The sequence below is a fragment of the Prinia subflava genome, chromosome 11, assembly GCF_021018805.1.
Source record: "Prinia subflava isolate CZ2003 ecotype Zambia chromosome 11, Cam_Psub_1.2, whole genome shotgun sequence".
In the NCBI taxonomy this organism is placed as follows: Eukaryota; Metazoa; Chordata; class Aves; order Passeriformes; family Cisticolidae; genus Prinia; species Prinia subflava.
The window spans coordinates 4,507,185-4,522,681 of NC_086257.1; the positions used below are offsets into that span (position 1 = coordinate 4,507,185).

General features: G+C 47.0%; 1 protein-coding gene across 2 annotated transcripts; it reads right to left on the minus strand.

Annotated features, from left to right (window-relative positions):
- Nucleotides 1-1,979: 1,979 nt before the first annotated feature.
- On the minus strand, nucleotides 1,980-12,307 carry RNF168 (ring finger protein 168). 2 transcript variants are annotated; one of them, XM_063408739.1, is made up of 9 exons: nucleotides 10,605-12,307; nucleotides 10,141-10,341; nucleotides 9,777-9,847; nucleotides 8,793-9,136; nucleotides 7,668-7,744; nucleotides 6,375-6,551; nucleotides 5,591-5,715; nucleotides 5,243-5,330; nucleotides 1,980-4,731 (listed from the first exon to the last, which is right to left on the minus strand). In XM_063408739.1, the coding sequence occupies exons 4-9, from the start codon at nucleotides 9,091-9,093 to the stop codon at nucleotides 3,667-3,669; spliced, it is 1,833 nt and encodes a 610-aa protein (XP_063264809.1). In that variant the 5' UTR covers nucleotides 9,094-9,136; nucleotides 9,777-9,847; nucleotides 10,141-10,341; nucleotides 10,605-12,307; the 3' UTR covers nucleotides 1,980-3,666. The 2 variants fall into 2 exon arrangements, with proteins under 2 accessions (XP_063264809.1, XP_063264808.1); XM_063408738.1 differs by having other exon boundaries at nucleotides 10,141-12,307.
- Between the last annotated feature and the right edge of the window lie 3,190 nt (nucleotides 12,308-15,497).

Below are 15,497 nucleotides of genomic sequence, written 5' to 3' on the forward strand. Positions count from 1 at the left end.
CCCTTCCCCCGCCCGCAGCCGCGAGGGGCGGGGTCTCCGTTGCCGTGGTAACGGGTCCCGCCCCCCTGGTCGCACGGGAGGCGGGAGTTGCCGTGGCAACGCGCTCCTTCCCCTCCCGCCTCCTCAGCGGCTTTCCCTGGGATTCCCAGGGAAATCCTCCTCAAAATTCACGGGTCCCAGAGGCCGGGCGGGCACTCTCAGGACACGCACCTGGGGTTCCCTCGCGGATTTACCCCGCCACAGAGGCCCCGGCGCAGCGAGGGGCTGGGCAGGCCGCGGGCCGGGCGCGGAGCAGATCCAGGTGCTGTGACCAGAGACACCCAGGAATAACCCTGACCTCCAGCACAGGCCGGGGGTGACCTGCTGGGGAGCAGCGCTGCCGTGAAGAACCTGGGGGTTCTGATAGGCAGCCAGCTGTGCCCGAGCCGGCAGAGTGTCCTGGGGATCAGAAGGGCCAGGGGGACCCGGGGACACAGCCAGAGCACTGCCCGCAGTGGTCCTGTCCCTCTGTCCAGCCCTGGGAGGCACAGCTGCAGTGTCCAGCTCTGGGCTCCTCAGCAGAGGAGACACACGGAGCTGCTGGAGCAGATCCAGGGGAATGCGGAGATGCTGAAGGGCCCGGAGCATCTCCGTGCCCAGGAAGGGCTGGGGGAGCTGGGGCTGTTCAGCCTCCAGAGGAGCCCCAGCTGAGAGGGGCTCAGCCCTGGGGGTCCCTGTGTGCAGGGAGGGCTCTCAGCAGGGCCAGGCTCTGCTCTGGGGGCCCGGCAATGGCACCACAGAACGGGCAGGAACTGACCCCGGGGAGTTCCACCTGCACAGGAGGAAGAACTTTCCTGGGCAGTGCCTGAGCCCTGAACAGATCCCAGGGAGGCTGTGGAGTCTCCCTCACTGGAGATGTTCCAGAGCTGTGTGGACACAATCTGCGCCCTGTGCTGGAGCAGACGGACCCGCTGTGGTCCCTTCCAGCCTGGCCCACTCTGGGATTCTGTGAGGCAGGACCTGAGGTGGTCAAGGAACAGCTCTTGTCTGCTCTGCACCAGTCCTGGCTGCCCTGCCAAGGCACCCCTGCCATTGTCACAAAGCCAGAACAGGAACCCTTGGATTTGTCCCCACCCACGCAACCAGGTCTTTCTGATCCCCAGGGCACCTGAAGAAATGTCAGGAAAGGAATGTTTTACTCCTTTCCAGTTTCCCAGCACAGCAGGAATGTGGCTGCCTTGCTGCTGAACACCTTGCTAGTAACAATTGTCAACTCTGTGAGCAGCAGAGAAAGCCAAGATTTCCCTAGAATTCTAATAATTTAATACCTCACTGCCAAGGGAACAGGTACATCTGTTCCCTCTCTTATTCCCTGCCTGCCTCCCATCCCCACACCAGCTCTGGTCCTCAGGGAAACAACCACGCCTGTAAAGTGGGGTTTTGGCATTTGTTTTGTTTTCCCTGGCAGTTGAATGAGCTGAATTCGATGATGAACAAGACAAACGAATCACCAGGGCTGAGGGCAGGAGAGCAACAGCGAACTGTTACAGCAGCCCAGACATCCCCAATACAGACCCCTGCTTCACCAACACCAGCAAAACAAAGCTGATTTCAACAGCTTCAAAGCTCCTGCACCACAGAGTCAGAAACAAGCTGTGGGTACAACCAAAATCCACCTAGCAGTGGCCAAATTCCACCCTCTAACAATGAAGATCTAAAAGAATAAGTCAAATTGTGCCTGGTGAAGATTATTGTGCCATGGATATGGTGAGGAATGGGAGCATTTGAGGGACCTGAGGGCTTGCAGCACCCCAACTTGGATAGGGCTGCTGCTATAGATGACATTTTGCAGTTCAGTTTGGGTTTTATCTAACAATCAATTTTTAGTCCTGTTGTTTTTGGTTTTTTTTCATTCTGCTTTGAAAACGGCGTTTGTTTTTTACAGGCTTACCCTGACTGGAAAGGCTGAGGGTCACCAGAATGGAAACAGTCAGTAGCTCTGCCTTAAAAAAACTTTTAATTAAGTGTTTTTTGACATCATGGGTAAGACAGAAAATAATCCCAACTGTGGTAAGGATTAAAGAAAAACAGATCCATATTAAAGGAAGGCTTCCAGAACAATGGCTGAGGCAGCAGGAGAAAAATCAAAGGATTTGCCACTGGTCAGCTGTTGTAACTTTCTCAAAAAACATCTCTGAACAGAACATTTATTTATTTATTTAGGAGAAGCCCACCAATGATAAAGACATGCAGGCCTTGAGGAAAAAAAAAAACCCAACTATTAATATTTTCGGCTCAGTGTGCTGGTCATGCTTTCTATAAAATTTGGTACTTTAAAACTTAAACCATCAGAAGATGCTGCTGAAGAAACAAGTCTGTTAGGAATGCCCCAGAACAGAATTAAAGTCATCAATGGGGTTCAAAAAAAGGACAAAACTCAAACATTTGCTGACTAGCACACACCCTTCAGCACTGCAGCTGGCACTTGGCTCCATTTCAAACACAGACGGTGCAAAAGTAGCTCCAAAGAAGCAAAGAGAAGCCAAAATATGGCTTCATAAGACAACAGATAAAACAATTACCAAGAAAACTTCCTCTGCATAGTAGGATCTGGTTGCCTCTTCCCCAGCTTCAATTTCCTACAGGCCTCAGCACCTCCACATTCAAATTACAATTTTTTTTGAGTTATTTTAGTTTTAAACCCAACAGGAACGGTATTGAGTAGTGCCTCTAGAAGCAGAGGGAAACAGTTACAGCCAGGCAGGGCAGTTATGTGAATCTCTAATTACAGTTATGTCATTACTGGCAACTTCAGTTTTCAGTTGCTTCTTTCCCTTTTGACTTTCTCCATCATACCTGGCTTCTGGACTATTGTTTTAATCACATTCAAACCAGTTTGAGTCTGAAAATTAAACAGCATTAAACATAGTAACACTATTGTACAAGAATAAAGTTGCAGAACATTTAACAGTAAGAAAACAAAAGTATCTTGTTCTTAACCACAAGGACAATGGGATCTGCAGGAAGGATCTCTGTGGACAGAAGTGAACGGGAGCCCACAGCCTTGGCATCCACGAACGATCCTTGGCTTTGGCAGTGGACAATGACCTGTTTCTCTTTTCTGTGTCCAAGGGAGGGGTGAGCATACGAGAGGGAAAGAGTGGCTGGCTGGTTACACTTGTGTTAATGGGTGTGCCAGCAGTGCAATTCCAGGAGCAGCCTGAATTCCAGCAAGGTGCTTCAGTTTACAGAACAGTGGCTGTGCTGAGGGAAGCTTCAACCTTGCAGCTGACAGCCAGCTGGGAAGACAGACTCATTTTTCACTTGTTTCCTCCACGGAATGTGCATCTTTTCCGTTAAAGGCTTCCGATTCTCATTTTCAGATCAGATCATTAGTTATCCTTGTTCTCCAGTATTCACACTCCAAACCATGTGCAAGTTAGAAAATAAGAAATGCTCCGATTCCTGCAAGAAGTGCTAGAAAATAATATTCAAGACAAGAAAAATTAAAAATGGTACATTCTGGAGGTGTATGTTACCAAAACTTGTCAGAACTCACAGCACCGCTGCCCAAAGTGGTTCCCCTCCAAAGCAACCACTCAAAACTGCTCAGGGAAGCTTTGCCTAGCACAGGAGAGCATCACCACAGTTCCCATTCCCGCTCCACCACGTGTCCACGGCTCTGATCTACTCTGCAACAGGGCTTTTAAACATCTGCAGGATTGTCTTTTGCTTGTTCTTAGGCAGTGAACAAATATCATTTTTGTCGCTGGTATTAACCACACAATTCAAAACCTTTCCTTCCTTGATGCTGGGGGATTTCACCCGGACCCTGGCAGGGGACTGCCAGTTTTCATTGCAGGAACCTTTCCGAGTCTTGTGGTGGTTGGTTTCAGCCTGTGTTTTTGATCCCTTCGAGTCTTTTGCCACCTTGGAACCTCCCTTCCTGGCAGAGGAGTCCTTCACAGAGCGGGGTGGTTTGGTGCGGAGCAGATACTCGTCTGGAGAGCCCTTCTGTCGGTTTAGAATCCTTTCCTCCTTGTCAAGCTCCTTTTGCAGCTGCAGAGCCAGAAGCCTGTCCTGCTCCTCCTGCCTGCGCCTTTCATAGAACTCCTGCTCAAAGGCTCTTTGTGTCTGCAAGATGAAGTCATTCACCTGCTCTCCCTGGTCTTCTGTGCCTTCTGAAAAGGTTCTTCTCCTCTTATCCAGCATGCACACGTCAATCATGGCATCAGCTGGGGCCTCCAGTAACTTCCTTTTGGGAGTCTCCTTGGAGTTCTGTGGCCTCTCTGGTGCCTCTTCACCCGAGTGTCCAGACTCCTCCTGCAGGTCATGCAACGCAGTCTGCCTGTCAGACATCACACAATTCATCCCTAACTGAGCAGAGGTACAGGTCTCGTCAGACTTTTCAAGGTTTACCCTTTGGACATGTGTTAAATTGCCACTGTCTGACTCAATTCCATCATCCTCTCCTCTGGATCTAAGAACTGTCCTAGACCCTTCCCCTTCTGTGGTTTCATGAAGTGCATCTGGAACTCCATCTTCTAAACCATTTGGTCCTGGTGTTTCTTCCTGCTTGACAGTGGCAGTTTCACCTGAAGCTGAGGCACTGAAATAGTTCATGCACGATTCCAAAAAGGAATCCTTAGCACCAGAATCTTTATTTACACTGGTCAGCTGTGGAGATAGGGTTGGCATTTCCTCTTGCTCATCCTGCAGCGCAGAACTGTTGCCTTCATTGCTGTTGGTCTCCTGAAGAAAAGGGAGACACAACTAATGAAGTAAATTTATCAAAAGCCCATGGATGTAAATAAATACCAAACTCATTTCTCATGGCTGCATTGCCCCTGAGTGCTCTGGAGTAGCAACTCAGATACTTCTCTTTTTAAAAAATACCTAACTGTTTAATAGTAATGAAAATATTTAAAGTAACCGCAGAAGCCCAGCTAAAGGACTGAAACCACAACTGCAGCCTTTTCCTCTCATCAGTGACTCAGACCAACTGAGCCAGCCTGCTCATCTTCCCTGGAGGCCTTACAGGGATGATCACACAGACAGCCATGGCATGATGTAAATCAGGGGGCACCCTCTCCCGGTGGACTCCAGAACTGGGAATATGAATACTGAAGGTACCTTCAAAAGGGCAACATAACCTGCCCAATGCTGATGTGCAAGGGGAGTAGAGGACTGGAATCCCACAGGCAAGAGGAAAATACCCCCCAATTACAAACTGTGAAATTTATAATAAAATGATTCCAGTTACCGCAGAGATAGAGTTGCTTCTGCCTCCTCCTGTGGTACTGGAGAGTGATGCTGATCCCAGCACACCATAATTCTTTGGAGACAAATACCTTAAAATGAAAAAAAAGGATACCACTTTAAACATTTGGTCCTTTGCATTATTCAAGATCTTTGGGTTCACTCTGACAAACAAATTCCAACAAGAGGGAAAGTGCTTCCCTTCTCTTCCTATGAGGAAATGTTTTAAACTTCCCACGTTTGTCCCCAGTTATCTCGGGAAGCTGGCCTACAGCATTCCAAAGAAGCAGATAGGGCAGAGGGACACTGAAACAGGCCAACAATTAAAGAAACACTTGGCCGAATCCCTTACTTCTGAATGTCTCCAGAGTTGCTTGGCTTGTTCTTTGCCTTGCCCAGGTTCAGTGGGGATGTCTGAAGGGAGAGGCTGTGTGCTGGTGACAGGCTGCCAGGCACGTGTCCCTCGGGATCCTCGTTCTTCCAGACAAGTAAAAACAGCATTAAGTAAAACAAAACACCACACAAACTGCAGAAACCTCAGGGAACTACTTTGGTTTTGCTGCAGAATGAGTTACTTTTGTCCAAAGAATTCTGGAACTGTGAGTAATGGATGGTTATGGAAAAAGAAGTGTTACCTGCTCCATACACCTTCCTGGATCTAGCACTGAGGGACAGGAGGCTTTGCTCAAGTAAGTACACAGGTTTTGTCATTGGGCAGCAAAAATTCAAGTAAGCAAAACAAAATAATAAAAAAACCCTCCAAAAGGTAAGGTATATTTTCACTGTATGTTCCTTTCTTCCAGTACAGGTTACAGATACTCATTTTTTCCAAAGAAGGATTTTTAAAATCATGAGGAAAAGGAAGCATACAGCAGAAAATTGATGTTTTAAAATATTTCACAATGAAAACATGCAGCACACATGCTGGATGCTGGATTTCACAGGCTTCACCCTCCCCCTGGCTTTTCAAAAATTCATGGTCAATCAAGGCTTTAAAGTACTGGAGGGGTGACAACAGCTTCAAACTACAATTGAAATAAATTTAAACTATTCCAAATTTTACCACTTGCCCTGAGAAGTCCAAGTTGCTTGCACTATATTGGCATTTGCTGCTGTCCCACTCGATCCTAACTCACCAGGCTGTTACTGAGCTGCCAGGCCAGCTCTTCATCCTGCTTCAGCTGCTTCTCCATCTCCTTTCGTCTCTCTTCTGCCAACCTGTGCTCCTCCTCCTCCTCGGCCAGCAGGCGCTGGATGTACTCCTCGCTGGCTTTGTTCTCCTCCTGCTCGTGCGCTCGCCGTTCTGCCTTCACCTACGGCAGATGGTTGGAAAAACCTATCTGGTTACCACTGCCACACTTTACACCTCTGAGGTGACACTCCTTAAATGTGCAGCGTTCACTGTTCACAAAATACAGCAGTGTTTCATTGCACAACTCTCAAAGCTGTGAGAATCACAAGGATACTGTGTGTACAGCCTTGGGTTTGACCACAGTGACAAACCTTTTGGTTTCTCTAAGATCATACCATTAACCTTGCTCACCTGCAAGGTTCAACTCCACTCCTCACCTTTTCAAAGTGCTAGTAACAAAAACTAACATCTCCAAATACATAGATCCATAGAGAAACTGGGGTTGGAATTCATTTTAAGGCTGAATGCCAGCTATCCTACAGCACCTGCTTTTAGCGTTTTATCTCCCAAAGACAGCACATCTTCCAGAACAGTGCTGCTCTCTAGAAACACACAAACCCCAAAACAGCAGGCCAGGAATTTGAAGTCTGCCTTCCTTAGAGCAGACATGCTGAGAGATCAGTTACCAGCAACTCCACGAGGAGAGCAAAGTACTTGAAGAACAAAGCCTTCTTTGGAAACTCCCCCCAGGCCTCTGCTTCATGTGCTCCCGTGACCACCAGCAAGGGGATCTCAGGGAAAGGTGCATTCCCATATATTTTCCAACCCTAAATCTTAATGCTGCTGTGTCTGAATTGGAAGAAGGATCCTTAAATAGGCCAAAGTTGAGAATTCTTTAAAATCTTTACTGTGTTTAAATGAGCACATGTAACAGAGTGAACAAAGAAGAAAGAAAATGCTGTATGTTCATTACTGAACTAATTGCCGTCTCTTACTTGGAGGGAAATCAAGAACACAAATATAAAACCAAAGTCCAAACAGTTCCAAATTTCTACATTTGATCAAGAAAATTTGAGAAATGTCACCTCATGTCATATACAAAGAAATCTCTTCCATCAACTTAATTCATGATTCAGAAGTGACCAGTGTGTTCTTGCAGCTTCAGTGCGCTTTTAAGTATCTTTATTATTAAACAAAATTTATTTTGTGTTTGTTGCCACAAAAATCTGTTTGTGGGACCAATTCAAATAACTGGATACAAAGCATTTATGCTTTTTAAACGTATATTTAGACTTACCTTACTAATCTCTGCTTCATATTCCTGCCTCAGCTCCCCAGGCTTGCTCAGCTGGTGCTGTGGCTTGGGGACGCAGACTGATCAAGAGGAGGGAGAGGAAAAAACCAAAGTCAACAAACACAAAGTCATGACAGTCAACAACAAAAGGATTTTAACAACAACAAAGGATTTTCACTCCACACTCTGTCATGCGAATGATTTGACTTAAATCAAATGCTGTGATTTTAAAAAGGAAGGAATAAAGCAAAAACCACCAAGGAATAGTTTATACAGTAGAGAAGTACAGTGTTACACAGTGGCAGGAACAGGCGGTGTTTCCCAAGCACTGTATGTAAAGCAAATACAAGGAAACAGAGAAGCTGTGGCTGCCCCATCCCTGGAAGTGTCCAAGGATGGAGCTTGGAGCAGCCTGGGCTAGTGGAGGTGTCCCTGCCCACGGCAGGAACGGGATGACCTTTAAGGTCCCTCCCAACCTAAAGCATTCCCTCATTCATTCTCCGTTGGTACACTAACAATAATTTGTATCTTTCACTCTTTTTTACTATAAAGATCTCAGAACACTGCAAGGGAAACAAGTTGCCCTACAGCCAACCTACCAAAAACGTCTCCCCAAGGGCGCCTACAACATCATAAACCCCAAAATCCTTCTTCAAAAAATGAATCAGATTTCACTTCCTTCTGTCTGACACCACAGTTTTCAGCTCACAGATTCTTGCATTGACTGAATCCCTGGAATTTCAACCCAACAAACTACACCTAAAAATCTTTTAACCACTTCACTTACTTGACAGAGATGAAGAAACACACTCACAGACTCAAACACTCTGCTTGCAGATACTACAGTTACAAATGAGCAATGAACAAGGCCAGGCAGCCACACATCAATACCCGCACCAAAGGCATGAACAAACACCCATTGAAATGACCAGACAATGTAATTTTTTTTTTCCTCTGTACTACAAACGAAGAAGGCATTACCCACCTCTTCCCTGCCCCTTTTGTGGGAGGGCTCTGTCTCTGCCTACCCACAGCTCCTTACTTCCCAGCCAACCCCCGTAATTCGTGTGGCAAAGCAGGGACATGTTAGGACAAGTGACAATTCAGGACAAGTGACAATTCACTTACTTTCCTCATCCAAATCCTGTCCGTTCATCCTCCGCTCGCACTCCTCCGGGTAATCCTTCTGAATCTTCTCCCAGAGCTCCCAGTTGATCAGAGTATTCCTGCGGGTATTGTACCGCGCCCAGGAAGAGACCCGGCGCCTACAAAAGGGACAACTAAGGCTGGCCTTCTCCACCGTCATCCGGAAGCAGGAATTACACAGGGTATGGCTGCACGGCAGTGTGACAGGCTCTATAAAGATCTCCATGCAAATCTGGCACAGGCAGTCGGACAAGGAAAGCGGCTCCTTGGATTTCTTCGACATACTGACTTCAGGTAGAGGAACAACACTAGGGCAACATCAGGGCCTGGAAGCAAAAAGAAACATTTATGTTCTTCATGGGAAGTAAAAGAAAGGAAAACACAAAAATGTTTTACAACTACTTTAAGAAAATGTTAGTGGATTTAGAAGCCAGCTTCTATCCCTTCATATTCCCCCCTGTGATGGGGTACAAGACATTGTACTTGGTTGCTTTTGCTCATATCCTGAGAGATTCCTGAGGAAGAAGCAGATCTTTACAGAAATCATGGAAAAACTGTACCAGGTTTTCCTACTGTAGCTCCCTGTGAGCTGTAACAGGTGCACAGCAAGGAGGTGGTAAGGAGAGGGGGGAAAAGAAGGTGAGAGTTCTTCCAGTCACCTCTGTTACTCCCCTTTCTCCCACCACTCCTTATCAACGATAAAATATGCTGGATACATTATTCCAGTTACCTTAACCTTCCATTCACTCGTTTTTTCAGTACATGCCCATCCTTTGAAAGCTGCTTTTGGCACAAGCTTGCTTCCAGCATGTTCTGAAGGCGAAATACATCACAGTAGACCAGCTTCTTCCTCAGACATTAAACACATCACAGCAGAGCAGCTTCTTCCTCAGACATTTGCTTGCCTAAGCTATGACTATAAAGCTAAAATTCCTTAAGACAAATGAAGAATTAAGACTTCAGCACCTTCTTGTATGCCTTGAAACTGTGGGGGTCATCTGTCTCCTCACACGATTTTTCCACTTGGCCCAGCAATACTGTGGAAGAGAAAACAAAAGACACATACAGCAAAAGAAGAAACACACTGATTTTTAAGTTATAAGCTTCTTAAACAGGCCAGGAGGCCCTCGAAAGAAAGGCTGCCATTCTTCACAGAGAACTCGCCATGGAAACAAATACACGTTAAGGCGGGATTTATTATTTCCGCTATTTTTATTGACAAAGAAATAACCTCCAGGACGTCGGCGCCCAGCGAAAAGGGGGCCCCTCGTCCCCCCCGGGCCCTGTCACCCCCAGCCCCTGAGGGGCCCAGCGAGGACCCGGCACCCACCGCTCCGGAGCCCGGGAAAGGCCGCGGTCCCTGCAATGGCGGCTCCGCTCCGCCCCTCACTGAGGGGATGTTCCCGCCGCCCGGCTGAGGGCTCCGCCTCCTCCTCTTTCTCCTCCTTCTCCTCTTTTCCTTCCTTCTCCTCCTTCTTCTCCTCCTCTTCTCGTGTCTCCTCCTGCTCCTCTTCCACCTCCTCCGCCGAGCCTGCTGGGAGACAGAGGCCGCTAGCCCTCAGGGGCAAGGCGGGCTCGGCTGCCGCGGTAGGACGGGCGGGAATGGCTTCCCACAGGCAGAGAGCAGCGTTGGGCGGGATCTAAGGAATAGCTCCTTCCCTGTGAGGGTGTGAGGCGCGGGCACAGGCTGCCCCGGGAAGCCGTGGCTGCCCCGTGCCCGGCAGTGCCCGGGGCCGGGCGGGCGGGCTCGGAGCCGGGGTTTGATGCCCGGCTTTGGTGCCCGGCTGTGCTCACCTGGCCGCGGGTGCCCCCGGCACGTCCCGCCGCAGGTCCCGGGCCAGCCCCTCCGCCTGCAGGTCGAACTGGTGCGCCAGCGCCTGCAGGCTGCAGTCCAGCTGCGCGAACCGAGCCTCCAGCGACTGCAGCCTGCTCTCCACCCTGCGCCGGGAAAACGAGAGGGAGGAGATTGCGGGAGGATCTGGGGCTTTGTGCCGTGACACTGCATTGTGAACAGCCCCAAACCCCGTTCTGGGGTCCTCCCAAGATCTGTGAGAATGAGCGCCACTAAAAGTCAAGGGGTTTTTGTCACATCTTTTTGGCTACGTCTTTTTGGCCGTTTGCTGGTGCAGAGATCTTACAATATCCAAATACAGCTGCAAAATTAGCATGTAGATATATCTGTGGCTCTCAACCATATGCATTATTATGCGTTATTATTATATGCATATATGCATAGGTTTTTCTCCAACACATTTTGAGGCGATTTATGCTTTTATTTGCAGTGTCATGGTCTTTTGAACCATTTTCATTTAACATTAAGCAGAACTTCTCATTACTCCTCTGGTTAAAAATACAAATAATAAACAAGCCACCCACAATGTTATTTTTTTAATAGGACTATCCTTCCATGGAACAACTGTGATAAGAACTACTCCATAGCTTGTATTTATTAACTGCTTTTTCGCTATTTGGTATCTGTTGTGTTTTTCCCTATTTAAAGTTGTAAATTGTAAAGATGAGGTTTTATGTCACTCCACTTGTGCTGAAGAAAACTGCCTGGTTTAAAAGAAGTTGCTGTGTTGAGACAAGGTACAAGGGAATGCAAGTATTTATTTTTGTACCCATCTCTCACTTTCCTGAAGATACAGGGTGTGCTGGGCTTCTGTCACTGTGGGTGGTTTTTGTAAAAACAGTTTTCTCCACATTTTCCTCAGTTACCTAATTGATATCAAGGCATGTTCTTGAAAATCCTGAGGATCTGAAAGCTAATGTAAATAATTCAAAGTCCCTTCCTAAATACTGAACTATCTCAGTTCTATGTAGTCAGTAGTGATTTACTAGCAGAACATCACCAACTCCTTACAGATTTTTTTGTGATTTTTCTTTTGATTTTACTGACAGAACTTCAGGCTGTATCAACTAACAATAACTACACCATCAGCAAATATTATTACCTATATTTTTTTAATCTTATCTTTTTTCATTCCTAGTTCGCTCCACTCCTTCTGTTACTATTACTATTGTATTGTTTTAATGCTCAGGGAATTGAGTTCTGAATTGTGACCTACCTGCGTTAAACACTCTATTCATGTTTGTGGCCCTAATACGTGTATCTTTGGATGAACTTTTTGTAAGGACAAAATACACAGCAGCTGATGATGACATTAAAAAAAAAGCCAAAACAAAACACTTCAAATATTTCTTTCATTCTTTGACACGTATCTCACGGTATTTTAATGCCTGTTATAAGAGATAGACTAAATATGCCATTTTTTCCCATCAGCAGCTCTTCCCTCTCCCTGCCTGCCTCTCCTGGCTCCCCCTTCACCAAACCAAACCCTACTTTGGATTCTGCAGCTGACCTGAATGAGGAGAAAACTCAAAAGACTTCAACAGTAGCATATTTTACTAAGTATCCCCGACCTTAATTCATTGTCTGGCCGCTTATGCAGATCTTTGTCTATTTTCTGTTGTTTCCTGAGGCTACGAGGCTTCCTCTGCAGCCTGCTGAAAGCTCATCTTACTGCGGTAGGACTCCTCTAGCTTCAGCAAGAATTTTGGGACGAAAATAGAACTTTAATTGGAAAATTAGGCTGGTGTCATGTAGAAATGTAGGGAGTTCAGAAGAACTGGAAAGATTGATGTGTCATAATTGGATCGAATCTGTCAGCACAGAGAGAGCAAGTGCAGAAACTGAGGTGAGTGGGGGTTTGCCATGAATGACTTTCCGAGCTGGGTTGCCAGATAATGAGTGTTCTTGCCGGTGAATTGCTCCCTGGTTTGCAGCTTTTTATCATGGTAAATAAGCTTCCTCATGGCCTATTCTCCAGCTTCCTCCTCTCCAAGTCAGAGTGAAGTTATCCAAGATCTCATCACTAATGCTACTCTCAGTGCAGCAGTTTCTCAGCAACCTTCAGTCCAACACTTCATATTTGACCAGTTTTGTCTCTCAAACACCTGGGGTTTTTTAATTGCCTGTCTGTAAATTAATCTTCTGCATTTTTAAACACTTGCAACAAACATTTCAGCATTTGCCAATTTTGGATCTAACAATGGCTGTTCAGTTTTACCATGGTAGATCCATAACTGATCTCCCACAGCTGTAACTGAATTCTGGTAGACTGAGTGCTGCTGCCTCTTGATCTAAGTTTGGAATGAAAAGAGGAAGAATGCATTAAACCTCCTGCTTTCATTTCCATCATGACTTCTGAACACTTTTTCCTTTAGTGTAAGTGAAGTTACCACTAAGTCATTGACCTCTGACTCTGACTAGTGTACACACAAACCACATCCCCATTCTTTACCAGAAAGTTTTTAAAATTCCCCTCTTGTTAGCACACAGAACATACTTGGAAGCCATGCAGTAGAAGTTCAGTTCTCTGGAAGTATGGTTCTATGTGAAACCTTATTTCTGCTATTCAGGCATTTACAGAAAATGACATTTTAGAGCTGTCACGTGGGTTTGAGTTTCCAGGCCAGTGCAGCATCCTGCACTTCTCCAAGCTCTCCCCATTCACTCACTCCATGGTACATTAGACACACACTTCTTCAAGCAGTTTCCCACAGAATCACTTTTCACTTTTTTCTTTCAAGAGTTGTTCAATTGTTTCTCACTCTGGTTAGGTCTCCAATAGCTACTTTTGTGTTCACCATCGTGTTAATCAGAGTCATAAAGGCTGTGGGTGAACCAACAGTATAAGCAGTATTTCCACAAGAGGAGCAGTTTCTTTCCAAGTCTGTCAGCTGTCTGTCTGTCTGTCAACACATAATCATTCATTTCCTAAGCAGAAATACTGCATGCTGCGATACCCTTGATATGGATCCTTTTGACTGCAGGTAAACCACAGTTGTACGTATAACACCTGATTTGACTTTAAAATGTCTCAACACTGCATAGTTCGCCTTTAAATGTAGCATATCAGAATCCCAGAATGGTTGGGGTTGGAAGGACCTTAAAGCCTATCTCATTCCATCCCCTCCCATGGGCAGGGACACCTCCCACTATCCCAGGCTGCTCCAAGCCCTGTCCAGCCTGGCCTTGGACACTGCCAGGGATGGGGCAGCCACAGCTTCTCTGGGAACCTGTGCCAGGGCCTCACTATGCTCATGAAAATCCAGATGTGAAAATCCACAGAGTAGGGACAGTATCCTTCTAACTGCTGAGAATTTCAGACCCTTTGACTCTTTTTCCTGAAGATCCATGCTCATATCTTTATATCTGCTCTGAGCCATCTCCAGTCGTGCCCACTGCTGCACAGCCAAGCATGGACTGGTGCCAGCAGGGGCAGCTGAGGCCGGATTATTTTTCAGGAAGTCCTGAAAAAGTCGTGAACCTGTTGGTCATGTTCCTCTGCCAAGTGCAAGCTTTGGAAATGGAAGGTGAATCAGTGTCACCTATGTCCCAATTCCCCAGTGACGGTGATTTGCTTTCCTTAAACTTATAAGAAAGACCCATTCTTGGGTGGGTTTTTTTTTGCTCATGATAATTTATTCCTTATCTTTGAACCCTTCAGATTCTGAGGCATGGTCTGAAAATCAGAAGTTCACCTCAAATCTCTAATTAGAACAGCAAGCCCAAATTTCATACAGTCACAGAATACACTGAGTTGGAAGGGATCCACAAGGATCCAGCTCCTGGCCCTGCACTCTTGGCCCCCCTCAGCAATGCCACCCTGTGCCTGAGAGTACTGTCCAAATGCTTCTTGAGCTGTGGCAGCTTTGGGGCTGTGACATTCCCTGGGGTGCCTGTTCAGTGCCCAACCACCCTCTGGGGGAACAACCTCTTTCTAATATCCAACCCAAACGTCCCCTGACACAGCTTAAGGTCATCCCCTCAGGTCCTGTCACCGGGCACCACAGAGGTCAGTGCCTGTCCCTCCTCCCCCCTCAGGAGGAAGTTGTAAACCTCAGTGAGGTCTCCCTCAGTCTCCTCCAGGCTGAACAGACCGAGTGCCCTCATTGCCTGCTGACACTTCACGCAGCTGCAGGCCATGGGGGATGCCCAAATCCTGCAGCAAACAGCCAGGATGGCAGCTAGGGAATGAACAGCACCGTGGAGCTGATGGCTCCGTCCCTCTTTCCTCCACAGTGAGTGAAGGAGAGATCAAGGCTGTTCATGAGCTCCTAGGGTATATACACAGGGTATATACAGGGGAATACACTGAGTATATACAGGGTATACACACAGGGAAACTTGTCTGTTGCCCACAGAAGTTTCCAAGGAGGCAAGGTTTGCTGTGCTCACAGGGTGTCCTGTGGTGTCCCCAGCCCTCCGTGCCCTCCCGTCCCTCATGCACCCTGCAGGACCTGTTCAGTGTCTCGTTCAGGGAGCGCAGGGAGATGCTGGTTTTTGCCATCCTCCTGGAGAGCACCAAGAGAAGAAGTAAAAGCTGCAGTGGGCTCGCTCCTCTCTCCTCTAGCCAGCAGCAACAGCAGGGACAGGGGATCTGAGTCCTGCAGGAGGTTGTTTGTTCCGAGGCTTTTTATAGCCTGTATATCCAAATATAGGTCATGGATGCACCAACACACGTTCATGGACATATCACACACTGAACCACACAGCCTGACCAACCCCTTCCTCTGCCCCACTGATCCTGTGTCTTCACAGATGAACTAATTCACAGGTAACACAAAAGGGACCAGCTACACCTTTCTTATTTTCTTTTTTTTGCCATGTTTTGGCTTCCA